The following is a 23,769-nucleotide window of genomic DNA, read 5'->3' on the forward strand; positions in this document are numbered from 1 at the left end:
CACGCTGCTTCCCGATTGTAGTGAGGATTGTACTGAGGATGAGGTTCCCCAGCCCCAAGTGATGGGCTGGTGAACCTCATCCTCACTACAATCCTCACTACTACTACACTAGAAAGAAAGAAGACAGAAGAGCAGGATCGTGGAGGGCTGACAGGGGGTAATAAAGATGGAGTCTCTAATGTGTCTGTGTATTTATTTCTATTAAAGTATTTTTTCTCTGTGTGGTGTTTTTTTTTAACCCTTTATTGGAGATTCTTAATGGCCGGGTCAAACGTGCCTGACATTAAGAATCTCTGGCTTAATACTGGCTAGTAAAACAAAGCCAGTATTAACTCATGATTACCCAACAAGCCACCCGGCTCCAGGGCTGTTGGAAGAGTTGGATACAGCGCCAGATGATGGCGCTTCTATGAGAGCGCCATTTTCTGGGACGGCTGCGGACTGAAATCCGCAGCAGAGGCGCCCAGAAACCTCGGGCTAACCTGTGCTGCGGATTCCAATCCCCAGCTGCCTAGTTGTACCCGGCTGGACACAAAAATGGGGCGAAGCCCACGTCATTTGTTTTTTAATTATTTCATGAAATAAGTGAAATAATTAAAAAAAATGGGCTTCCCTATATTTTTGGTTCCCAGCCGGGTACAAATAGGCAACTGGGGGTTGGAGGCAGCCCGTGGCTGCCTGCTGTACCTGGCTAGCATACAAAAATATGGTAAGCCCACGTCATTTTTTTGGTGGGCAAAAAACTTCTGCATACAATCCTGGATGGAGTATGCTGAGCCTTGTAGTTCTGCAGCTGCTGTCTGCTCTTCTCCATACAGACAGACAGCAGCTGCAGAACTACAAGGCTCAGCATACTCCATCCAGGACTGTATGCAGAAGTTTTTTGCCCCCTGAAAAAATTATGCTGGCTTCGCCATATTTTTGTATGCTAGCCAGGTACAGCAGGCAGGTACGGCTGCCCCCAACCCCCAGTTGCCTATTTGTACCCGGCTGGGAACCAAAAATAAAGGGAAGCCCTTTTGTTTATTATTTCATGAATTTCATGAAATAATTAGAAAACAAATGACGTAGGCTGCGCCCCATTTTTGTGTCCAGCCAGGTACAACTAGGCAGCTGGGGATTGGAATCCGCAGCACAGGTTGGCCTGAGCTTTCTGGGCCCCACTGCTGCGAATTGCAGTCTGCAGCCGCCTCAGAAAATGGCACTTTCTTAGAAGCGCCATCTTCTGGCGCTGTATCCAACTCTTCCAGCACCTGCCTGCTGTACCTGGCTAGCATACAAAAATATGGCGAAGCTCACGTCCTTTTTTTGTAGTTTTTTGGCAAAAAAAATAAAAAATGCTTCCCTGGATTTTCCATTGCCAGTGAAGGTAACACCAAGCAGTGGGGGTTAGCAGCCAGTAGCTGCTTGGATTACCCTTAGCTAGCAATACAAAAAATGCAGCGGGAGCCCATATATATTTTTTTTAATTATTTATTTAAATAACTAAAAATAAAATGGGCTTCCCTGTATTTTGATTGCTGGACATCACAGTGCTGTAAAAATAAATTTTTAAAAAAATGATGTAGCGCTCCGCGGTATTTTTGATTCTCAGCAGATAAAGCAGACAGCTATGGGTTGCGACCCCCATCTGCCTGCCGTTACCTTGGTTGGCAATCAAAATACAGGGAAGCCCATTAATTTTTTCTATTTAAAAAATAGTTAAAAAAAAAAATGACGTTGGGTCCCCCCATTTTTGATAGCCAGCTAGGGTAAAGCAGACGGCTGTAGCCTGAAAACCACAGCTGGCAGCTTTACCGTGGTTGGGGATCCAATGTGGAGGTCCCCTCAGGCTCTTTTTTATAATTATTTTATAAATATTAATAATTACACAATAAAAGTAGGGTCCCCCCCAAATTGGATCACCAGCCAAGGTAAAGCGGACAGCTGTGGTCTGGTATTCTCAGGGTGAGAAAGTCCATAGTTATTGGGCCTTCACAGCCTAAAAATAGCAGGCCGCAGGCACCCCAGACGTGGCGCATCCACTAGATGCGCCAATCCTGGCGCTTCACCCCAGCTCATCCCGTGCCCTGATGCAGTGGCAAACGGGGTAATAAATCGGGTTGATACTAGCTGTAAAGTCACCTGAGATCAAGCCCAGCAGTTTGTGATGTCATGGCGTCTATTAGATACCCAACATCATAAACTGTCAGTACTAACAAAAAAAAAAAAATCGACAAAAGAAATTTATTTGAAAAAACAGTCCCCAAAACATTTCCTCTTTCACCAATTTATTGTAAGAAAAAAAATAAAGGGGTCCCACGACGACTCTGGACCGTCTAGAATATCGGGGGGGGGAGACACTCAGGGAACGTATCCCCCATTTTCTAGGAGTGCGGACCCTTCATGTGAGGAGTGTGGGTGCAATGAATCTGCACTCACTCTCCCCGGGTCCACAGCAGCAGAGTCCATGTCGTAATGGTTGCTACCAAAGCTGCAATGCCCTGCTCATGAGGTAAGGGCATGCCTAATCAGGAGAACTACTGTAGAGGAAGCTCTGCTCACTGGTATATAGGTGCTCAGAGGTAATAATAGATAAAGTTAGTGAGTATCCTCGGCACTCTAAATCTCCCAGACTAAGTCAGTAAGTCACAACGGATAGTAATGCAAAATCACTCTTTATTGGTCCGTATTAAGAAAACATTTTTTTCATAAGCATATATGTTTTTGTCCAAAACAAGTTACAAATGACGTTTCGGCCTGAGCCTTCGTCAGATTGGACTTATCTGCTTGTAATCATGAAAAAAGTGGAGAAAAAGTGGAGTAAAAATGGAGAAAAAGTGGAGAAAAAGTGGAGAAAAAAATGGAGAACAAGTGGAGAAAAAGTGGAGTAAAATGGAGAAAAAGTGGAGAAAAAGTGGAGAAAAAAGTGGAGAAAAAGTGGAGTAAAAGTGGAGAAAAAGTGGAGAAAAAGTGGAGTAAAAATGGAGAAAAAAATGTAGAAAAAGTGGAGAAAAAAATGGAGAAAAAGTGGAGAAAAAATGGAGAAAAAGTGGAGTAAAAATGGAGAAAAAGTGGAGAAAAAGTGGAGTAAAATGGAGAAAAAGTGGAGAAAAAGTGGAGAAAAAAGTGGAGAAAAAGTGGAGAAAAAGTGGAGAAAAAAAGTGGAGAAAAAGTGGAGAAAAAGTGGAGTAAAAATGGAGAAAAAGTGGAGAAAAAGTGGAGAAAAAGTGGAGAAAAAGTGGAGTAAAAATGGAGAAAAAAATGTAGAAAAAGTGGAGAAAAAAAAATGGAGAAAAAGTGGAGAAAAAGTGGAGAAAAAGTGGAGTAAAAATGGAGAAAAAGTGGAGTAAAAGTGGAGAAAAAGTGGAGGAAAAGTGGAGAAAAAGTGGAGTAAAAGTGGAGAAAAAGTGGAGTAAAAGTGGAGAAAAAGTGGAGTAAAAGTGGAGGAAAAGTGGAGTAAAAGTGGAGAAAAAGTGAAGTAAAAGTGGAGGAAAAGTGGAGTAAAAGTGGAGAAAAAGTAGAGGAAAAGTGGAGAAAAAGTGGAGAAAAAGTGGAGTAAAAATGGAGAAAAAGTGGAGTAAAAGTGGAGAAAAAGTGGAGTAAAAATGGAGAAAAAGTGGAGTAAAAGTAGAGAAAAAGTGGAGAAAAAGTGGAGAAAAAGTGGAGTAAAAATGGAGAAAAAAATGGAGAAAAAGTGGAGAAAAAGTGGAGAAAAAGTGGAGTAAAAATGGAGAAAAAAATGTAGAAAAAGTGGAGAAAAAGTGGAGAAAAAAATGGAGAAAAAGTGGAGAAAAAGTGGAGAAAAAGTGGAGTAAAAATGGAGAAAAAGTGGAGAAAAAGTGGAGTAAAATGGAGAAAAAGTGGAGAAAAAGTGGAGAAAAAAGTGGAGAAAAAGTGGAGTAAAAGTTGAGAAAAAGTGGAGAAAAAAAATGGAGAAAAAGTGGAGAAAAAGTGGAGAAAAAGTGGAGTAAAAATGGAGAAAAAGTGGAGAAAAAGTGGAGAAAAAGTGGAGAAAAAGTGGAGTAAAAATGGAGAAAAAAATGTAGAAAAAGTGGAGAAAAAAATGTAGAAAAAGTGGAGAAAAAGTGGAGAAAAAGTGGAGTAAAAATGGAGAAAAAGTGGAGTAAAAGTGGAGAAAAAGTGGAGGAAAAGTGGAGAAAAAGTGGAGAAAAAGTGGAGTAAAAATGGAGAAAAAGTGGAGTAAAAGTGAAGAAAAAGTGGAGTAAAAATGGAGAATAAGTGGAGTAAAAGTGGAGAAAAAGTGGAGGAAAAGTGGAGAAAAAGTGGAGAAAAAGTGGAGTAAAAATGGAGAAAAAGTGGAGTAAAAGTGGAGAAAAAGTGGAGAAAAAGTGGAGGAAAAGTGGAGAAAAAGTGGAGAAAAAGTGGAGGAAAAGTGGAGAAAAAGTGGAGAAAAAGTGGAGTAAAAATGGAGAAAAAGTGGAGTAAAAGTGGAGAAAAAGTGGAGTAAAAGTGGAGAAAAAGTGGAGTAAAAGTGGAGAAAAAGTGGAGTAAAAGTGGAGGAAAAGTGGAGTAAAAGTGGAGAAAAAGTGGAGGAAAAGTGGAAAAAAAGTGGAGAAAAAGTGGAGTAAAAATGGAGAAAAAGTGGAGTAAAAGTGGAGAAAAAGTGGAGAAAAAGTGGAGAAAAAGTGGAGTAAAAATGGAGAAAAAGTGGAGTAAAAGTGGAGAAAAAGTGGAGTAAAAGTGGAGGAAAAGTGGAATAAAAGTGGAGTAAAAGTGGAGGAAAAGTGGAGGAAAAGTGGAGAAAAAGTGGAGTAAAAATGGAGAAAAAGTGGAGTAAAAGTGGAGAAAAAGTGGAGTAAAAATGGAGAAAAAGTGGAGTAAAAATGGAGAAAAAGTGGAGTAAAAGTGGAGAAAAAGTGGAGTAAAAGTGGAGGAAAAGTGGAGTAAAAGTGGAGAAAAAGTGGAGTAAAAGTGGAGAAAAAGTGGAGTAAAAGTTGAGGAAAAGTGGAGTAAAAGTGGAGAAAAAGTGGAGGAAAAGTGGAGAAAAAGTGGAGAAAAAGTGGAGTAAAAATGGAGAAAAAGTGGAGTAAAAGTGGAGAAAAAGTGGAGAAAAAGTGGAGAAAAAGTGGAGTAAAAATGGAGAAAAAGTGGAGTAAAAGTGGAGAAAAAAAATGGAGAAAAAGTGGAGAAAAAGTGGAGAAAAAAAATGGAGAAAAAGTGGAGAAAAAGTGGAGAAAAAGTGGAGTAAAAATGGAGAAAAAGTGGAGAAAAAGTGGAGAAAAAGTGGAGAAAAAGTGGAGAAAAAGTGGAGTAAAAATGGAGAAAAAAATGTAGAAAAAGTGGAGAAAAAGTGGAGAAAAAGTGGAGAAAAAAATGGAGAAAAAGTGGAGAAAAAGTGGAGAAACAGTGGAGAAAAAGTGGAGCACCCTTTGATGCCTTTCATGTGGCACTAAGGGGTGCTTAGCTTTGTATTTAGCCAAAAAAATGAAAAAAAAAAATGACGTAGGGTTCCCCCTAGTTTCCTAGCCAGCTAGGGTAAAGCAGACGGCTGCAGCCTGCAGACCACAGCTGGCAACCTCACCTTGGCTGGTAATCCAAAACTGAGGGCACCCCACGCTGTTATTTTAAATTAAATAAATAATTAAAAAAAAAAAACACGTAGGGGTCCTCCAAAATTGGATCACCAGCCAAGGTAAAGCAGACAGCTGGGGCCTGATATTCTCAGACTAGGGAGGTCCATGGTTATTGGACTCTCCCCAGCCTAAAAATAGCAGGCCGCAGCCGCCCCAGAAGTGGCGCATCCATTAGATGCGCCAATCCTTGTGCTTCGCCCCAGCTCATCCCGCGCCCTGGTGCGGTGGCAAACGGGGTAATATATGGGGTTAATACCAGATGTGTAATGTCACCTGGCATCAAGCCCTGGGGTTGGTGAGGTCAGGCGTCTATCAGATACCCGACATCACCAACCTTGTCAGTAATAAAAAAAAAATAGACGACAAACACATTTTTATTTGAAAAAACACTCCCCAATACATTCCCTCTTTAACCAATTTATTAGAATGAAAAACAAATCCAGGTCTGCTGTAATCCAAGGGGTTGCCATGACGATCCACACTGTCCCAGTCAATGAAGAGCAGAATGTTCCCCATTGGCTGGGAGAGCAGTGCAGTGACCTGAGCTAACATCAATGGGTCAGCCCAGGTCACTGCAGGGCATGACAAGTGCTGCTGTCAGCGAGGTACATTACCTGCGCTGATCTCCAGCACACTGACAGCCCCTGTCACTGAGTTCAATGACCGGCACCTTCACATCAAGTATCGCGAGAGGCCCGTGACGTCACCGCTAGTCAGTCTCAGGTCGGAAGCGAGAGGTGATGTGACAGCGGCGGCCATGGAGGACAGTGACAGCGCTGAGGTCGGGATGGCGGGACTTCATCACCGCAGGTAAGCCGAGCGGGACCATGTGTGTGTGTGTGTGTGTGTGTGTGTGTGTGTGTGTGTGTGTACGTGTGTACATGTGTACATGCCGCGGGCAGGAGGGGGCAGAGTGAGCTGAGCGGGGAAGTGTGGGCTTCCTGCACGTAACTAAGATAAACATCGGGTTACTAACCAAAGCGCTTTGCTTGGATACCAGCTTGTGGCAGGCTGCCAGAGATGGCTCCTAAACACTGTAGCTGTAAAAAGCCCTGCTTTTTGTTGCTAGAACCGTTCTCGAACGTATCTAGAACTATCGAGCTTTTGCAAAAAGCTCGAGTTCTAGTTCGATCTCGAACAACCCCAAAAATCACTCGAGCTTAGAACTGGAGAACCTCGAACCGCGAACCGCGCTCAACTCTACTCTCCACAGGTGTTTTATGGGATTCAGGTCTGGACTCATTGCTGGCCACTTTAGTAGTCTCTAGTGCTTTCTCTCAAACCATTTTCTAGTGCTTTTTGAAGTGTGTTTGGGGTCATTGTGCTGCTGGAAGACCCATGACCTCTGAGGGAGACCCAGCTTTCTCACACTGGACCCTATATTATGCTGCAAAATTTGTTGGTAGTCCTCAGACTTCATAATGCCAAGCACACGATAAAGCAGTCCAGTGCCAGAGGCAGCAAAGCAACCCCAAAATATCAGGGAACCTCCGCCATGTTTGACTGTAGGGACCGTGTTCTTTTCTTTGAATGCCTCTTTTTTTCCCTGTAAACTCTATGTTGATGGCTTTTCCCAAAAAGCTCTACTTCTGTCTCATCTGACCAGAGAACATTCTTCCAAAACATTTTAGGCTTTCTCAGGTAAGTTTTGGCAAACTTCACCCTGGCTTTTTTATGTCTCGGGGTAAGAAGTGGGGTCTTCCTGGGTATCCTACAATACAGTCCGTTTTCATTCATTCATTTCCAGGTAAAATTCATGTGTATAGGAGAATTAAAATTTTGCTTTATCCATTTATTTTTATTAATTATCACATCTCTCAGAACATAATGTAGAATGGATATTACATTAAAAAAATATTTATAATTCTCACATTGGTTACAAAGTCGACTTTAACATTTATTGATGACTTTTACTTTTGACTTTTATTTATTATATTTTTTATTATTGCAACTTATTTATACATCTAAGACATTTGTTCATAATATTCTTTTTGACATTTATGAAATACATTTCCGGTTACAGAGATATAAGAATATATATGGGAGAACATTTTAAAACGAGAGCAGAAAAGTATGTAACATATATAGGTAATGTCATATTCTCATGGTGCAGGATACGTCCCACCTCGGGACCAACATCTACACTGGAATTTGGGGTCCCCCGTCCTGTGAATAATGTATAAATGTCTGAGATGATATTACCTCTAGAAGAAACACAACTATAAACAGAATGTTATATCCATAAACATATTAGTTATCATATATTTATATGCCAGTATATATATATATATATATATATATATATATATATATATATATATATATATATATATATATATATCTATATATATAATATACAAATCTGGGGTGTGTGACTTTGGCATTTAGTGCAGTGAATCCTTCCCAGGTGACATGATTATGGGATGTCACTCGCCATCGCGGCCATATTGCTTCTCCTGAGAGGATCAGTCACTGTTTGATCTTCAGAAGAGGCCGAGATTTATCCAATATCCTGTAATACTATGTGATTGCAGTGCCAAGAATAAGAAATCACAGGGTCACATTATCTAGCGAAATCTAAAATAAAGGAATAAAATAAACAATTTTTATTTGAAGTAAGAAATTAAAATTTTACCTTTTTAAAAATTGTGAATATGAAAACTAATCATAATAGACATTGTCACATCTGTTATCTCCATCAAGAACATTGGATTTTCTGTTTTTGAGCTTTTGTTTTTTCCTTTCTTTCTTCAAAAAGCCAGAACTTTTTATTTTTCCATCAATGTAACTTGTTTTTGTGGATCAAGATCTTTCTTATTTTGTTGAACGACTTCTAGTATTAGTGTAAAACATTAATTGTAGCATTTAATGTAAAGGAAAAAACAATGTAAGTGGTGTAAAAGAAATAATATTCAACCATTATTTTTTGGGGTATTTTTTTTTTTGCGGTGATCAATATTTAGCAAAAAATGACTTAAAAACAGGATTCTCCAGATCAGAACAATTAGAACAGTAGCAAATTTGATGTGAACCTTGTTTTTTGTGCGGTGAGCTGATAATTTTATTGATACCATTTTGGGGTAAATTGGACATTTCCATCACTTATTACATTTTTGGGAAAATAAAAGAACAATGTGACGAGGATCTTTAAAGGGTCACAGAGGAAACACCGGGCGACGCGGTACTTATAGTTGAACTGAAGGCAGAGGAAGAATTTATAAAACACATGGATACATGATAAGAAATAATACCGTATCTGGAGCGACGTCAGAGACCTCCGGCTGTCCACTACTTCTCCAGGACTGAGGGGGACGTTTCTCTGCGATTATTTAATACTTTAGTCAGAGATCAGATAAAATGTAAATTAAATTGTTCCTATTAGGAGAAGAGAACACCAAGAGCAATAGGGTATTATCCGCCGGAGATTAATCCAGGAGAGGAGTAAGGGAATTGCTCACCTATTGGGGTTGTTTAATCCACAACTGAGGAAGGAAGGTATGACATCTGCTGCAGAACGCTCTGGTAGGGAAATCCCACCATGGAAACCAAATAGTAGGAGGATAGGAGTAGTAGTTTGCACTGCGGGTAATAAAATCAAGAAATACAGAGACCGTATTCAGGATTGGATCAGGAGAACCTGATGAAGAAGCTGTTTAAGCATCAAAGCGTGAAGAGAAAGAATCGCATTGTCCTATCCTGAATACGGTCTCTGCATTTCTTGATTCCATTACCAGCAGAGCAGACTACTACCCCTATCCTCCTACTATGAATAGTTCTCATTAAAACTTTATGACTTTCTATGTACTGGTATATCAAGGTCACTTCCCTGCCATTGATGCAGGCTCATAAATGGTATCAGTAAAAAAATCAGATCAGGTCTCATAAAATAAGTCATCACAGCCCCAGATCCTGAAAAGTGAGAACGTTACTGTTCTCGTAAAATAACGACAAATGTCCCATTATTTTGGGGAGGGACTGTTGAGGATAAAGAATTGAGTATCCAAAAATACTTAATTCAGCCATTTCATAGACTCAGTTATATAGTTTAGTAGATGTGAACTAATACACATATTTGTGAATGCTTTTGTTTCTTACTAACATGTATATATGTATATTGCATATTCAGTGTATTTTCCTTAAACTCAGTATATACTAGGATATATATGTATAGCTTGAATATGGCCACCATTTCCTGGTTTACACCCAAGACAGATGGACAAAGAGAAATTCCTGGATCCTAGACTGACCAATCAACGGAGAATATGCAGATCTCTCTACGTCATGAAGCCCTGACTTACGATACTTGATTGGACTAAAACTTTTGTTCACACCCCCTTACTGTTTGGTCTAGAGTTTCTTTCAAACAATAAAGAACCACTTGGTCAAGAGCCAGTCATGGAGATAGATGTAACTGACTTTGCTGTGCAGTTATTTTCATTCTCGTGTGCACCCATGACATTTAATTAGAAGCAGCAGCCGGATATCAAGAGATCCTTTGAGTCTCATCATCATCGTCATTCTGACCTTGACAACTGGCGACCACGAAGGGACTACCGTAAAGGGTGAGTCAGAGCTTCCATTTTCCGGACGTCTGGGGCTACTCCACAAGTATCCAGGTGTTGCTCGATATCGAGGACTTGATCACCCTCCGTTTCACGGTAAGAACATCATATACATTGTGTGTGCTGTTTTACCTGTGGATCGAGAGACACCTGGCGAAAGTGGGTGGTCACTAGTCCGGAGAATGGTAGTGCACCGGAGACCTAACGGTGTGACTGTCACCCGCCGGTGGGCTAGAAGGACCCAGCTCCCATAGGGGCTAGGGGTAGGTTGTAAAGTATCCGGCTGTCTGTAATTAGAACTGGGGTGTTTTCTTGAGTAGCTGTTTTTATTTGTATATAAGTGTACGGTTAATCAAGCTTGTGATTTCTCTGTTTGGTTCTCGGAGAGTTAATTGTCTGTTATTGTTCACGGAACGAGAGAAAATGGAGGCTAAGGAGCTGCTTGTCTTTGTTCTGTGTCTGCAGCCTCTTAGACAAAGACAGCAGGAGGGGGGAGGTTAATCACCCACTGCCTGCACTAAGAGGAAAGTTTGTGTGTGTGTTAGGAATGCGAGAGGGGGGAGCACATCCTTACATTCTTACACTCGGAGGAAGCAAAAAGGTGGGGGCTATATGTCCACCAGCTGCTTGAGGCAGAGCGGAGATCAAGTTACACAGCTCGGTCTCTGCTGTCTCTTAGCTAAGAAGAAGGGGGGTGGAGTAGTGAACAGGCAGAGACAAAACAGCACAGATCGTAAAGCAAGCAGAGTTGTAATGATTTGAAAGAAAAACAAGTGTTATTTTAGTTTGGATTTGAGTTAAATTAACGGGTTCATGCATTTTTCAGTTTTTTAACTTGTTTGTTTTTGAACAGAAGTATGAGAACTAGCGATTCCCCTGTGTTGCGGACACGGCCACTGTTTCTTAGATATTAAACATCAGATATTAAATATTGAATATTAAATATTGAATATTGAATGTTGGATAAATAATAAACGAGGCGGGAAGGGTTCTGTTAACTTAAAGTGGATTTAGCGTATTCCTCTGCGTTTTAAACGCGAGCCACTGTTATGAGCAGGTAGGTCTTCATAACGAGGCAGGAAAGGAACTCACTTTAATTGAGGTAAGGGTGCTGGAGTTAGCGGATTCTCATGCGTATTAGACGCGAGTCACTGTCAGCGTGTTACAAATGCGGACGAGACGAGAAAGGACTCCATTGGAACGGCCGATCCAATTAAGCACTGTATACTCTGTTCAAAAGATAAATATGTTGTTTTTAGTAGAAGCTGAGAACGCTGTCGCCCTAGTTACAAAAAACGGAAAAAATATAAAAGATTGCAAAAAGTTGTGTAATATCGTTGGACTACCACTAGATGGCAGGCTGCAACCCATGTATTGAAGTTCAGATTAATCTGTAGTGAGTTTATAATGAAGAACAAAGACCTCATTCACTGTCTGTTGCTGTTTGTAGAATCACTAAATATTTTTCTCTAGCGGTGCCTTATTGTTCTTCTCTAGAAGTCATTATATCTGGTGCTAATCATATCTCTCCTTTGTATGCTGAAATGCACATTTACAGGCACCAAAAGTATCCCTGGTTTACTACGTAGTTCCAGCCACTCCCAGTACACCCAGAGAGTCACAACATGGATGCTGCACCCGGAAGTCAGGTGCCTGGAACTTCCTGTGGCAGCCGTCTTGCTACACCCACTGATGGCAGTACACCTCATAAGCCACACCCCTCGCAATGGCTCTTTGTTCAAAGCTCTCCACCCATCCCCGGTGGGAGGTGTTCTCTGGTATATATGACTAACACATTTGAATAAGCATAAATAGTATATTTGTTTACTCAGTTATCCCATAAGTGCAAGTCAAAGATAAGTAAGTGAAACTTTTACAGAATTGATGTGGAAAGATCTGTTCACATAAAATTAATTGGTATTTTAAAAGTCCTGCAGCATTATATCATAAAATAAAATAGAGGAAGGTAAATATATATATATCTTTGTATTATGTTAGTTAATTTAAAACAAAAATCGTAAACGACTTACCCCTACTGATGTCAAAATGTATCAAATCCATTTGTAAAAAGGAATTAGGAAAAATGTATAATGTATCCAATGTAGATTTTGCTAATGGATGTGTTCACTGCTACGTCTTTGTTATAACAAAGGTTGAGTTTTTTTTTCCTTCTTCCTGTCTCACTTTTAAGAAGAATGGAATGTGTCTCTCTCCAATAGTGACGTGAGTTTGGTTTAACCCTTAGAGTTCAGGATTTCCCATTTTTAGTTTGCTGTTTATACCTGAATAGGGAATATTAAATTTTATGGGATGTGCGATATAATTTGTGTTGTTTTGTGTTTAATGGCGATTTATTTGAACAATATATTTTTATTTTGTGACTCTATCACCTTTTCTGTTTTTACGATTATTTCTAAACCATTCATATATTTTTTGCCAGTTAGTCGCCCAGTCACAGCTGTCATTTCATCATGTCTCAGTCGTTTCTACTATGAAAGGTTTTTCTTTTCTTTATGGATACAGTGTTGTTTATTGTAAAGTTTTTAAAATTTCCCAGTAATGTATATTGTTGTGAGATATACGTTATTTTCAGTGTTTGTTCTTTTTAGGTTTTAGTATGTGGCTAATTTATTACCTGCTGTTTTATCTTTTCTTTTAGGGAATACCAGTATAAAAATGCTGAATTTTGCCATATTGGTAAATAAACAATTAAACAAGGGGGGAATAAGGTATTAATTATATTCTCCAGTTTCTTGGAGGGCGCAGCAGGTATATTAGATAGGTTTTGAAGCTGACCTTTTTCCCATAGGTTATGTTTATTAGATTACTATGAGGTATATCTGTTAACTGAAATAGGAAAGTCTTGTCTTATATGTTTATTTGTTTATTTATTTGTTTGTTTATTTATTTAGTATTCTCAGTCATGTGAGGTATAGATGACCACTAACTGTATTATGATCAGAGATGAAGTTATAAGAATGATCTAATGTATATTTTTTAGTTTTTGTTTTTATAGATGAAACCAGATGGTGGTCGATTCTGCACTGGATATGCTGCTGTTTACACCACATGAGGTAGTCTAAATTCGGCCACTCCCTCCAATCCTATTGATACAGGAGACAGTGATGCATTAATGCCTCTCTAGATGGGTAGAACGGGAGTGGGTAAGAGTCTTTAGAGGTGTATGTAGGTTGTAGATTTTTTTCCTGTTGTCAAATGAAATAGGTATGCCGAAAAGAAAGTCTAGATTTGAGCTGATGGATTCGGATGGAGATCCTTGCACAGGTGCAGCTGACCAAGAAGCAGTGAACGGGCCTAGAGTTGAGAGTCTTTCACCAATACCGACCATGCCTTGGTGACATTGGTCACGTCAGTGACTTCTGTTACTCCTTGTGTTCTTAAATCCCTACAGGAACAAGCGATACAACAAGGAATGGAGTGTGACATGCAGGGAGCCAGCTGACTGAGGAAGGTCTGTGGATAAAGGGTGGTAAGCTTTCTCTGTCATGAGAGCTCTTCTTAATGATGGCCCAGGTAACATCTGTGAAAGACAATTGTCAGTGTGTGCTTTGGTGACACCGGGTTCAGTACCCAGGTGGGCAGATTCACCCAGTCTTGTGAGACAAGTGCCTAGAACGAAGTGAGAAAAAAACTGTAAAGAGTCCGTAGAAACACCCTGCACCTACTCTACCCATTCTTAGAGACTGCAAACTGATTATAGATGTATATCATGAGCACGTTGTATGCAAGTCTGTGCGTGTTGTGTAAATTTCTTTCCAGGTTTGGTCAGAGGTATTCCAGTGCAGAAAACGACATTATTGTTGAGAAGCACATGAAGGTGGTATGTAAAGAAAAATGTGTTTACAAAAAGTGTATATTTTATAGAAAAGTGGAAACTAGTAAATGGTGTATAAAATGTATATGTTCTGTTTTCTTTTTGCAATAAGCAGGTCTTTATGTAAGATGTTTTTTGGTTTAGCATAGGCATGTATATTTTTATATAATTGACTGAATAGTGTGATAAACAGGTGTATTCTCCAATTCCAGATCTTAAATCAGAGCTATTAGCATATGGTCTCCAGTCAGGAGACTGATTGATCCTAAAGGACAAGCGAGAAAGAGCTATGAGTCAACACTAGAGGAGCTGATCCAACCACAGAAACATCTATGGATCCACACCTCGCATTGCAGAAGGGTTAATCAACCAGAGCTGCACTGAGCGTTCTGCTCATACTTATCCTTTTCAGAAAACCCTGTACAGTTTTAGACCAGTATTGCCAGAACAGTTAGAAGAGAGGACTTAGAGAACCTTGAGACATGGGAAAGTCCAACTACAAAGGGTGAGGACTCGCCTAGGAGTCCTTGGTCTCAAACCGGTAAAGAAAACCCCTTTCCCCTTTCCGCCCATGTTTCAACGTTCAGTTAGGCAGGTTTTTTCAACAGATCTTTCTACCTCTCTTCCTAAGGGAACACAGTACCCTTAGAATTCAGAAATGGCAGAAGTAAGTCTTTAGGGGGGACTGTTGAGGATAAAGAATTGAGTATCCAAAAATACTTAATTCAGCCATTTCATAGACTCAGTTATATAGTTCAGTAGATGTGAACTAACACACATATTTGTGAATGCTTTTGTTTCTTACTAACATGTATATATGTATATTGCATATTCAGTGTATTTTCCTTAAACTCAGTATATACTAGGATATATATGTATAGCTTGAATATGGCCACCATTTCCTGGTTTACACCCAAGACAGATGGACAAAGAGAAATTCCTGGATCCTAGACTGACCAATCAACGGAGAATATGCAGATCTCTCTACGTCATGAAGCCCTGACTTACGATACTTGATTGGACTAAAACTTTTGTTCACACCCCCTTACTGTTTGGTCTAGAGTTTCTTTCAAACAATAAAGAACCACTTGGTCAAGAGCCAGTCATGGAGATAGATGTAACTGACTTTGCTGTGCAGTTATTTTCATTCTCGTGTGCACCCATGACATTTAATTAGAAGCAGCAGCCGGATATCAAGAGATCCTTTGAGTCTCATCATCATCGTCATTCTGACCTTGACAGGACAAAAATCTATATTTATTTTACCAATTCTATAAAAAAAAACTATACATGTTTGCTATCTCCGAACTTGTACCGACTTGGAGAATCACAATCTGATTAGTTTTACAATATAGTAAACATGATAAATAATAATAAAAAGAAACAATTATGAAATTGCACTTTTTGCACTGCATTTTTCTTCCCCCATTTTCCAGTACACAATATGGTAAAATGAATGGTGTCATTCAAAAGTACAACTCGTACCACAAAAAACAACTCTCATATAGCCATATTGATGGAAAGGTAAAAAGTTATGGCTCTATGAAGTAGGGGAGGAAAAAACAAAATTGAAAAAGAGGGAAAAGCAGGACTGTGAAGGGGTTAAACTCATGTGAATTACAGTAAATGTGACACTAACTCCATCCCCCGCAGATCGATCCGCTCATCTGTAATTACCATAGGTTTAATGTCGGGGGAAATCGCACTGCCGGGTAACAATACAGTAAAGACAAAACCCAAAGAAATATGGAGGAATTACAGATTTTTTTAACCATTTCACTTAATTTAAGATTTATTTTCATCCATTTTCAGCAGATTATATGGCAAAATGAAGGACGACTTTAAAAATGAGAATTTATACTACAAAAAACAATCCCTCATTAGGTTGTGAGGATGAAAAATAAAATGTGCTGGTTCTTGAATGAGAGGAGGAAGGAAAGAAAGTGAAAAAAATTAAAAATGGACAAATCTCCAAGGGGTTAATAGGAGTCACATACAGGAGATAACAGGAATATATTACACATCAGTAGAGCGAGTATTTCCCGCATCTTCTCCTTCTCTGCACAGGTCATTAGGATGTTCACTTAAGGCTCTTTCTACCCTGGCGGGGACGGATCTGAAGAAACCTTGTCGGAAACCCGGTCCCATAAACACATAAATGATTGGATTCATGCAGCTGTTAACACAAGCCAGGCTGCTAGCAATTGTGGGTGAGGCAAGGGATAAAGACAAAGGTATATCATACATGGATATTAGTGTCCAGATGTAATATGGAAACCAGCAGATGAAGAAACACGATATAACAGCGGTGATGATCCTAGAGGATCTCTGAGATCTCTGGGATCTCTTACTTTTTCTAATCTTGTAGAAAATGGTGACATAAGAGGTGACGATGATGAGAAAAGGGATCACACACATTATAATTAATCTGATCAGGTGCATGGTGTGATGTAGGTTAGAGTTATAAGGAATTGTGTATTGATAAAATAGGCACCATTCATGTAGATTGCTTACATAGTGTTCATATATGTAGTACAGTACACCCGCTACAATGAGGCTCAGCCCCCAGATGATCGCTGCAGAGATTCTCACCACATTACAGGTTCTATGGACTTTGGCCCAGAATGGCCACATGACGGACACCCAGCGGTCAATACTCATGGCCGTCAGGAGGAGAACACTGGAGGTCATGTTTATATTAAACAGGAAAATGTTCACTGTGCAATATCCAGAATCCAGGGGGAGTGAGAAATATGCAGCCCAATCAGCAATTCTCAGAGGCAGAGACGCACAGCACAGGAAGTCCGCGATGGCCAGGTGGAGGAACCACACGGCACTGACTGTGTTCTTCATCCTGAATCCGGCAATCCAGATGACTAATCCATTACCGATAATCCCGAGAGCAAAAATGATGCTGTATAATGTGATTGACACCTTCTGTACAATTATATCATATGATAAGTGATTGTATGCATCAAATGACCTGAAAAGACAAAATAATGTATTACTTAGAAAAGATAACACTTTATATTTTCATTAATGCCGGTTTGTGAGCTCAGAACGACGGTCACTTGATCACAATTGTGCATTATGCAGAAACCAACTGAAAATGTACATTATGTAGTAGATGAGTCTGACTAGTTGACGTGGCCATCCAGTTGGCACGGCTTTGCTCTATACATTTTGTTTAGAGCGAGGTTATGCCCAATACTTGAATCCTGGCCGGGGATATGCATAATGCACAACTACGGTCACGTGATTGCCTTTCCCGTCTCAGACACCAGTGAATCCTTGTCGTGTACAGTGCAAGGATTTCCAAGTCTGCAGTCACATACAGTAACTGCAAACTTACTACTTTAGCTAGGAAACCCCTTTAATGTCTGTCTTACATGGAAAGGCTGAGCCATGGGGGTGGATGAGCAGATGTCCCCTGTGCTGGTTGTCTAGTAACTATTTGGGACCACACATCCACCAGTTGCCTAAGCTGCATTATACCATGATTACAATCCCTTGCGGACTCATCACAATCTGTAATGTGCGGCTGTGCTGTGACCGCAGGGGATGTGATACAAGGTACAGCGATGCTGAAGCAGCTGGCGGCCATAACCCTGCCCCAGAGGAGCTGACACTTTACATTACCGCTAAGCAGAGAATAGAAAGTATTCACAGAGGATCGGGAGCAACACAATATACAGTATGAAACTTTATCAACAAGAAGGACAAAAAAAGGACAAGGCATTTTAAAAATAGCATGTAGAAAACCAAAAACCCATTAATAATCCTATTCCTCAATGAACCAGTAAAGGCTTACATATAAAATAAGCCATGTAGAGAATGCTAATTTACAATGAAAATTCAGTATAAAATTACAGTCAAATACAATTCAGCCACAATATGCTGTAACTTTCAGTACACCATAGATGGTGTGTGCTGTATTGATTTCTTCAAGCGCGCTTGTAATACAAATCTTATTAATATGGAGATGCAAGGGCATAGAAGGAGTTAATTTCACTCACAACCTTACGTTCCTACAAGGAACATTTGGTGAGGTTTTGATGTTGGTAATGTTCAATTCCATTTTCGCAGGTAATATGTAAATTTGGTTAGGGGCATTTTTATTATGTTTCTGATGCTGTGGTTTTGTCTCTTTTTGTAGTGTCATGCTTTAAATTTAAGCTGCTTTGTTTAGTATTTGGTTTTGACAAAACGTTACTGATTTAGTCATGTGCAGTTTTTATGCATTTTAGGGTGTTTCTGCATATGTGTTTTTTATCTGCTGAAATTCTGCACATAAAATCCAGTGTATCCACAAGACAACGTGTTGCGGTTTTAAAATTTGCAAGACAGGTCAGTTTATGCTGAATAATAAAAAAAAACAAACACTGGAACTGTAAGGTGTTGCGTTTTTGATACAGGAAAATATGCAGCGTTATTATACAGGAGCCCCAATACAGAGCTGAATCCTCTGCTCCACAGACACCACTGACGCCTGATGGACGACACTGACGTATATAGGCGTTTAAAGGGTTATCCAGAGTTTCCATCATTATGGTAGGAATAATGGCGCTGCAGGTGGAGCTGATTTATCCCTATGAATATTGATGTAATCGGGGCAGAGGCTCGGCTATAGATGTGAATGGAGGCTGCACTGATATCTCAGTGAAAAAAAGCCTTAAAAATATAAACTTACCATTTGTAGTTCTTCATAGTTTTATTAGATGTAGTCAGATTATAATCATAAGGGTCCATTCTGAGGATTTACCTATAAGAAAAATAAATAATAATGCAGAATATCATGTCATCATCATGTCTGTATAGACGTTCTGTCATTTTATTAAAGGATCACTGCAGAATTTCTACTTTTTTTTTTGTCCTCTTTGTAAGCAATCAGTAATGTGTGTAGAGTGTATTACCATACTTACCAGTCACCATCTTTTGCCATTTGCAGATTTCCCTCTTTTGCTCCTGGTATCATAGTCTTAAGCGGGCTTTACACACTGCGACATCGTTAGCGATTGCTAGCGATGTCGCATGCGATTGCACCAACCCCCTCATTGTAACAATATGTGGGGATCGCTGCCGTAGCGAACATTATCTCTACAGCAGCGTCACACGCACATACCTGCTCTGCGACGTCGCTGTGACTGCCAAACGATCCCTCCCTCAAGGGGGAGGTGCGTTTGGCGTCACCGCGACGTCACCGCGACGTCACTAAGCGGCCGCCCAATCAAAGCGGAGGGGCGGAGATGAACAGGACGAACATCCCGCCCACCTCCTTCCTTCCTCATTGCTGGCGGGATGCAGGTAAGGACAGGTTCCTCGTTCCTGCGGTGTCACACATAGCGATGTATGCTGCTGCAGAAATGAGGAACAACATCGTTACTGCAGCAACAACGATAATTGAGATTAGGGGGGATGTCACCGATTAGCGATTTTGAACGTTTTTGCAACAATTCAATATCGTTAATAGGTGTCACACGCAATGACATCGCTAACGCGGCCGGATGTGCGTCACAAAATCCGTGACCCCAACGACATCGCTTTACCGATGTCGTAGCGTGTGAAGCCACCTTAAGGCCACATTCACATGACTGATCCGTTTTTGCTGTCCGCAAAAAAAGTCAGTTTTTTTCACAGATGCATCCGTGTGGCATCCGTGTGGCATCTGTGTGCCTTCTGTTTTTTTTTGCGGACCATAAAAAACGGAAGCAGCTAGAAAGATAAATAGATGGGTAGATATAGAGATGGATAGATAGATATAGAAACAGAGAGATAGAGGGATTGATGGATGAATGAATGAATAGAGGGATAGATGGATAGATAGATAGATAGATAGATAGAGGGATAGATAGATATATACTAGATGAGAAAGACATAAATAATGTCCCACCCCCCTGCATATTCTAATCTGGCACCTTTTAGTGGCTTTCATGTGGCACAAAAAGGTGTGTAGTCTTGTATGTAGCCAAAAATAAATAAATAATTAAAAAAAAAACGATGTGGGGTTCCCCCTATCTTTTGTAGCCAGCTAGGGTAAAGCAGATGGCTGCAGCCTGCAAATCACAGCTGGCAGCTTCACCTTGGCTGGTAATCCAAAACAGAGGGCACCCACGCTGTTATTTTAAATTAAATAAATAATTTAAAACAAAAAACGTGGAGTGCCCCCCAAATTGTATCACCAGCCAAGGTAAAGCAGACAGCTGTGGTCTGGTATTCTCAGACTTGGAAGGTCCACCGTTATTGGACATTCCCCAGCCTAAAAATAGCAGGCCACAGCCGCCCCAGAAGTGGAGCATCCATTAGATGTTCCAATCCTGGCGATTCACCCCAACTCATCCCATTGCTCTAGTGCGGTGGCAAACGGGGTAATATATGGGGTTGATGCCAGATGTGTAATGTCACCTGGCATCAAGCCCTGGGGTTGTGATGTCACGCGTCTATCAGATACCTGACATCACAAATCCAGTTAGTAATTAAAAAAAATAGACAACAAAAAAAGTTTTATTTGAAAAAACACTCCCCAAAACATTCCCTCTTTCACCAATTTATTGAAAAGAACAATCAAATCTGGGTCCGGTGTAATTCAATAAGGGGGTCCCACGACAATCCATACCATAGTCACTGTCCCAGTCAATGAAGAATAGAATGTTCCCCATTGCCTGGGAGAGTAGTGCAGTGAGATGAGCTTACATCAATAGGTCAGTACAGGTCACTGCAGGGGATGACAAGCACTGCTGTCAGGAGGTTAGATGAGATCATGACCTGCTGTGATGATCTCCTGCACTCCTGACATCAGCACTGTAACTGATTTCCATTGTCCGCCGCGTTCACAGCGAATAATCGCGGTAGCCTGTAATGTCACCGCTAGTGACAGTCTCGGGCTGCACCGCGAGACATGATGTGAGAACGCGGCGGGTATAGAAGGCAGTGACAGTGCTGACGTCAGGAGTGCAGGAAATCGTCACAGCAGGTAATGATCTCATCTAACCTCCTGACAGCAGCACTTGTCATTCCCGCAGCTGCCCGCACTGCAGTGTGAGAAGCTGCTGATACTGCAGGGTGGGCAGACAGTGACACACTTCAGTGTGGGTAGCCGCGGGGCTGGCAGGGAGAGGGACACAGACGGCACGGGCACCTGACTGGGGTCACACGGAAGTGCTTACGTGTGGCTTCCAGGGATTTTGCGGGCCCATTGACTTGTATTGAGTCACGGTCCTTTATTACGGAACAGAATAGGACATGATCCATAATAACGTAACGGACATACGGCATCCGATGTGTTTTTTTGTACGATCGGATGCATACGGAAGTGTTACCGTGTACCATCCGATCCTACACAAAAGACATTGAAAAGATGGTCCTGTCAGTAGGTCCGCAAAAAAACAGGAACTGACCAGGACAAACGGAATGGTCATGGGAATGAGCTCTAACACTGAAAAATGGATCACTGGCCTACACAGAGGATGCTGAATGAGCTGACAGGTCAGAACTGTGGCCATTTGGAAGCTTAGTACCTAGTTGCCACAAATAATAGTCACATGTGTATTTCAAACTGTATAACATGTATTGCCTTTTATAATGAAATATGGTTTTCTCTGCTGCTCACCACATGCAGACATTTGCACACACTCCCTTACTGGGGCTGTTCACTTGAGATAAAAACAAAGCTTAAGTGTGTGCCCTAGAAGGAAAAAGAGGAGGAGGTTAGGTGTGAGGTAAATTCAGAGAGAGTGGGAGTTGAAGTCAGTGTGAGGTGAAGTGAGGAGTGTAATGTGGAGACAGTTCTGTCCTGAGGTGACTGTTAAAACCTCTGGAGGGGCCAGCTACACATTGACAGGGTATCATGCTCTAGGTCACCATTACTTTCAAGGTCAGTGGCAAACTGACAGACTGCTATTAGCCTTTTTATAAGAAGCAGTGAACTGTCTGGGAGCACAGTGACACATTTGACTCTGGAAACTTCTACAAGAAATAGTGAGTTTTCCTTCAGGATTCAAGTCGCCGTCTCAGTAGAAGGGATTCAAGATAGAGTTTTCTTGTCTTGGAAATCCCAGGATTTCAAGATACCTATTCCCAGGTAGGGAAGTAATAGCATGAAAAATACACGACCACCACACAGCAGAGAAACCAAACTCTTATTAGTGCAGGAAGAACCACCATCATTGTGATTGCTGTGAGAAATGTCCTGCAGAGCTCCAGTAAAATGTAAAAGCTCCTTGTCCTGTTTCTGGCTGAATTATTCTCTGCTGCGCTATCCTTACCTCAACTTCCTCAGGAACCAGCCCTAGTTGGGGGGCAAGATGAAAACTGTCAGGCACTGTGCATCACCATCTAACTGCTGGGGACCTCCAGGAGTGCCTGGCCATACCAAAGTCGAATATCGTAACTGGCATCACATACTCTTATTTGTTTATTAATTCTATTTTTCTCTCCCCCTTTTTAATATTATTTTTAATCCCATTACAAAAAGCCTGTTACTCATGCCCGATACGGCCACATCACCGCTTGGACCCACCACCGTGACATCGGAGGTCCACCGGGGTGGCATGGTTACATGATGGTGGAGTAAACTGGAGCAGCACTGGACACGGCAGAGGATGACGACTGGTAAGTATTTTAAGACTTTAATCACATTTATCTCCACTTTATACTTTATTGTGGGGACAATTATAAAGCCGGCTGGCGTGAGATGAGCAGCACACTATACAGTTCTCAGTGACTAAAAATTACAAGAAATATTAGTCTTGAGCAAAGTATGGAAATGTATATAATATTTATATTTTATTATTTTAAATGCCAGTGAAGGGACAACTTGCTACAAAACTTCCTATATCATGTGCCACAATTATGTCTCCAAGGAGAGTTGGATCCCACCGCTGATAAAGACGTCATGTTCTGCTGTAGAATGACTTACTACAATTATATCATTATCACTCATCACACGAGACATAACACCCAAACCCATCAGCTCAATATCTACCTGGAGACGCCTGAAAGGGAATCTGTCCGCACAATCCTCTCCACACACTGATTATAGGGTCGTGTTCCTCTCTGAAAACAATGAAAAGTGAAAACATGATCAAATACACTGTAAGAAATCCAACAAGGAGCACAATACTGGAATAATGTCTTGCTGTTCTTTAATAAATAGAATTCTAATACGAAAAATAAATGATAGATGATAGATTGATAGATATATAGATAGATAGATAGATAGATAGATAGAAAGAAAGATAGATAGATAGATTTCATTACCTTCCCTCCTTCTTCTCCAGGATCTCTTCTCTTTGGTCAGTGAGAGTAGCGGATCCTTTGCCTATAACCAGCATTGCTCCTGTATATATATATTCACTCCTCCGGCCGCCAATCCATCAGACACTTCCACTAAGTGCAAATATGTATCAAAGTAGAAAATAATTGTTGATTATATTATTTATTTAGTTGTTATTGAAATATTGGGATGTTTTGGTTTATACATATTTTATATATATAAATATTTTTAATGCTTTTTCTTAACTGATATAATTATCTGCGCTTTGAGTCCGTTATGAGAAAAGTTCAATACAAAAGTGCTTGTTCCTGTTGAATTTAGTGATAATATCCTGTAAATATTAATGCATTTAGTTAGGTATTAGACATATACTGAAGATGAAAATGAGAAAACAACACATAATTTCCTAAATGTTGCAGTCATTGTGTCATCATATGTGATTACATCATAACATGAGGAAACTCGCAGGATTTTCCTCCTATTTCAATAATTGAATTTATTGTAAAACCCATAATATAAATGTAA

At 40.4% G+C, this 23,769-nt stretch overlaps 1 protein-coding gene across 1 annotated transcript; it reads right to left on the minus strand.

Moving 5' to 3' along the window:
• Window positions 1–14,666: 14,666 nt before the first annotated feature.
• LOC142255686 (C3a anaphylatoxin chemotactic receptor-like) lies at window positions 14,667–23,320 on the minus strand. Its single transcript, XM_075327128.1, has 4 exons — window positions 23,229–23,320; window positions 22,954–23,024; window positions 18,664–18,735; window positions 14,667–16,956 (listed from the first exon to the last, which is right to left on the minus strand). The coding sequence occupies exons 3-4, from the start codon at window positions 18,720–18,722 to the stop codon at window positions 15,990–15,992; spliced, it is 1,026 nt and encodes a 341-aa protein (XP_075183243.1). The 5' UTR covers window positions 18,723–18,735; window positions 22,954–23,024; window positions 23,229–23,320; the 3' UTR covers window positions 14,667–15,989.
• Window positions 23,321–23,769: the final 449 nt, after the last annotated feature.

The sequence above is a fragment of the Anomaloglossus baeobatrachus genome, chromosome 11 (genome assembly GCF_048569485.1).
Source record: "Anomaloglossus baeobatrachus isolate aAnoBae1 chromosome 11, aAnoBae1.hap1, whole genome shotgun sequence".
NCBI lineage: Eukaryota > Metazoa > Chordata > Amphibia > Anura > Aromobatidae > Anomaloglossus > Anomaloglossus baeobatrachus.

Coding starts and splice junctions, on each gene's coding strand:
- LOC142255686 (XM_075327128.1), bottom strand. CDS start 18,722: ATGGACCCTTATGATTATAATCTGACTACATCTAATAAAACTATGAAG. Junction 16,957..18,663: donor ACTATGAAGAACTACAAATG/GTAAGTTTATAT, acceptor TTGTCTTTTCAG/GTCATTTGATGCATACAATC.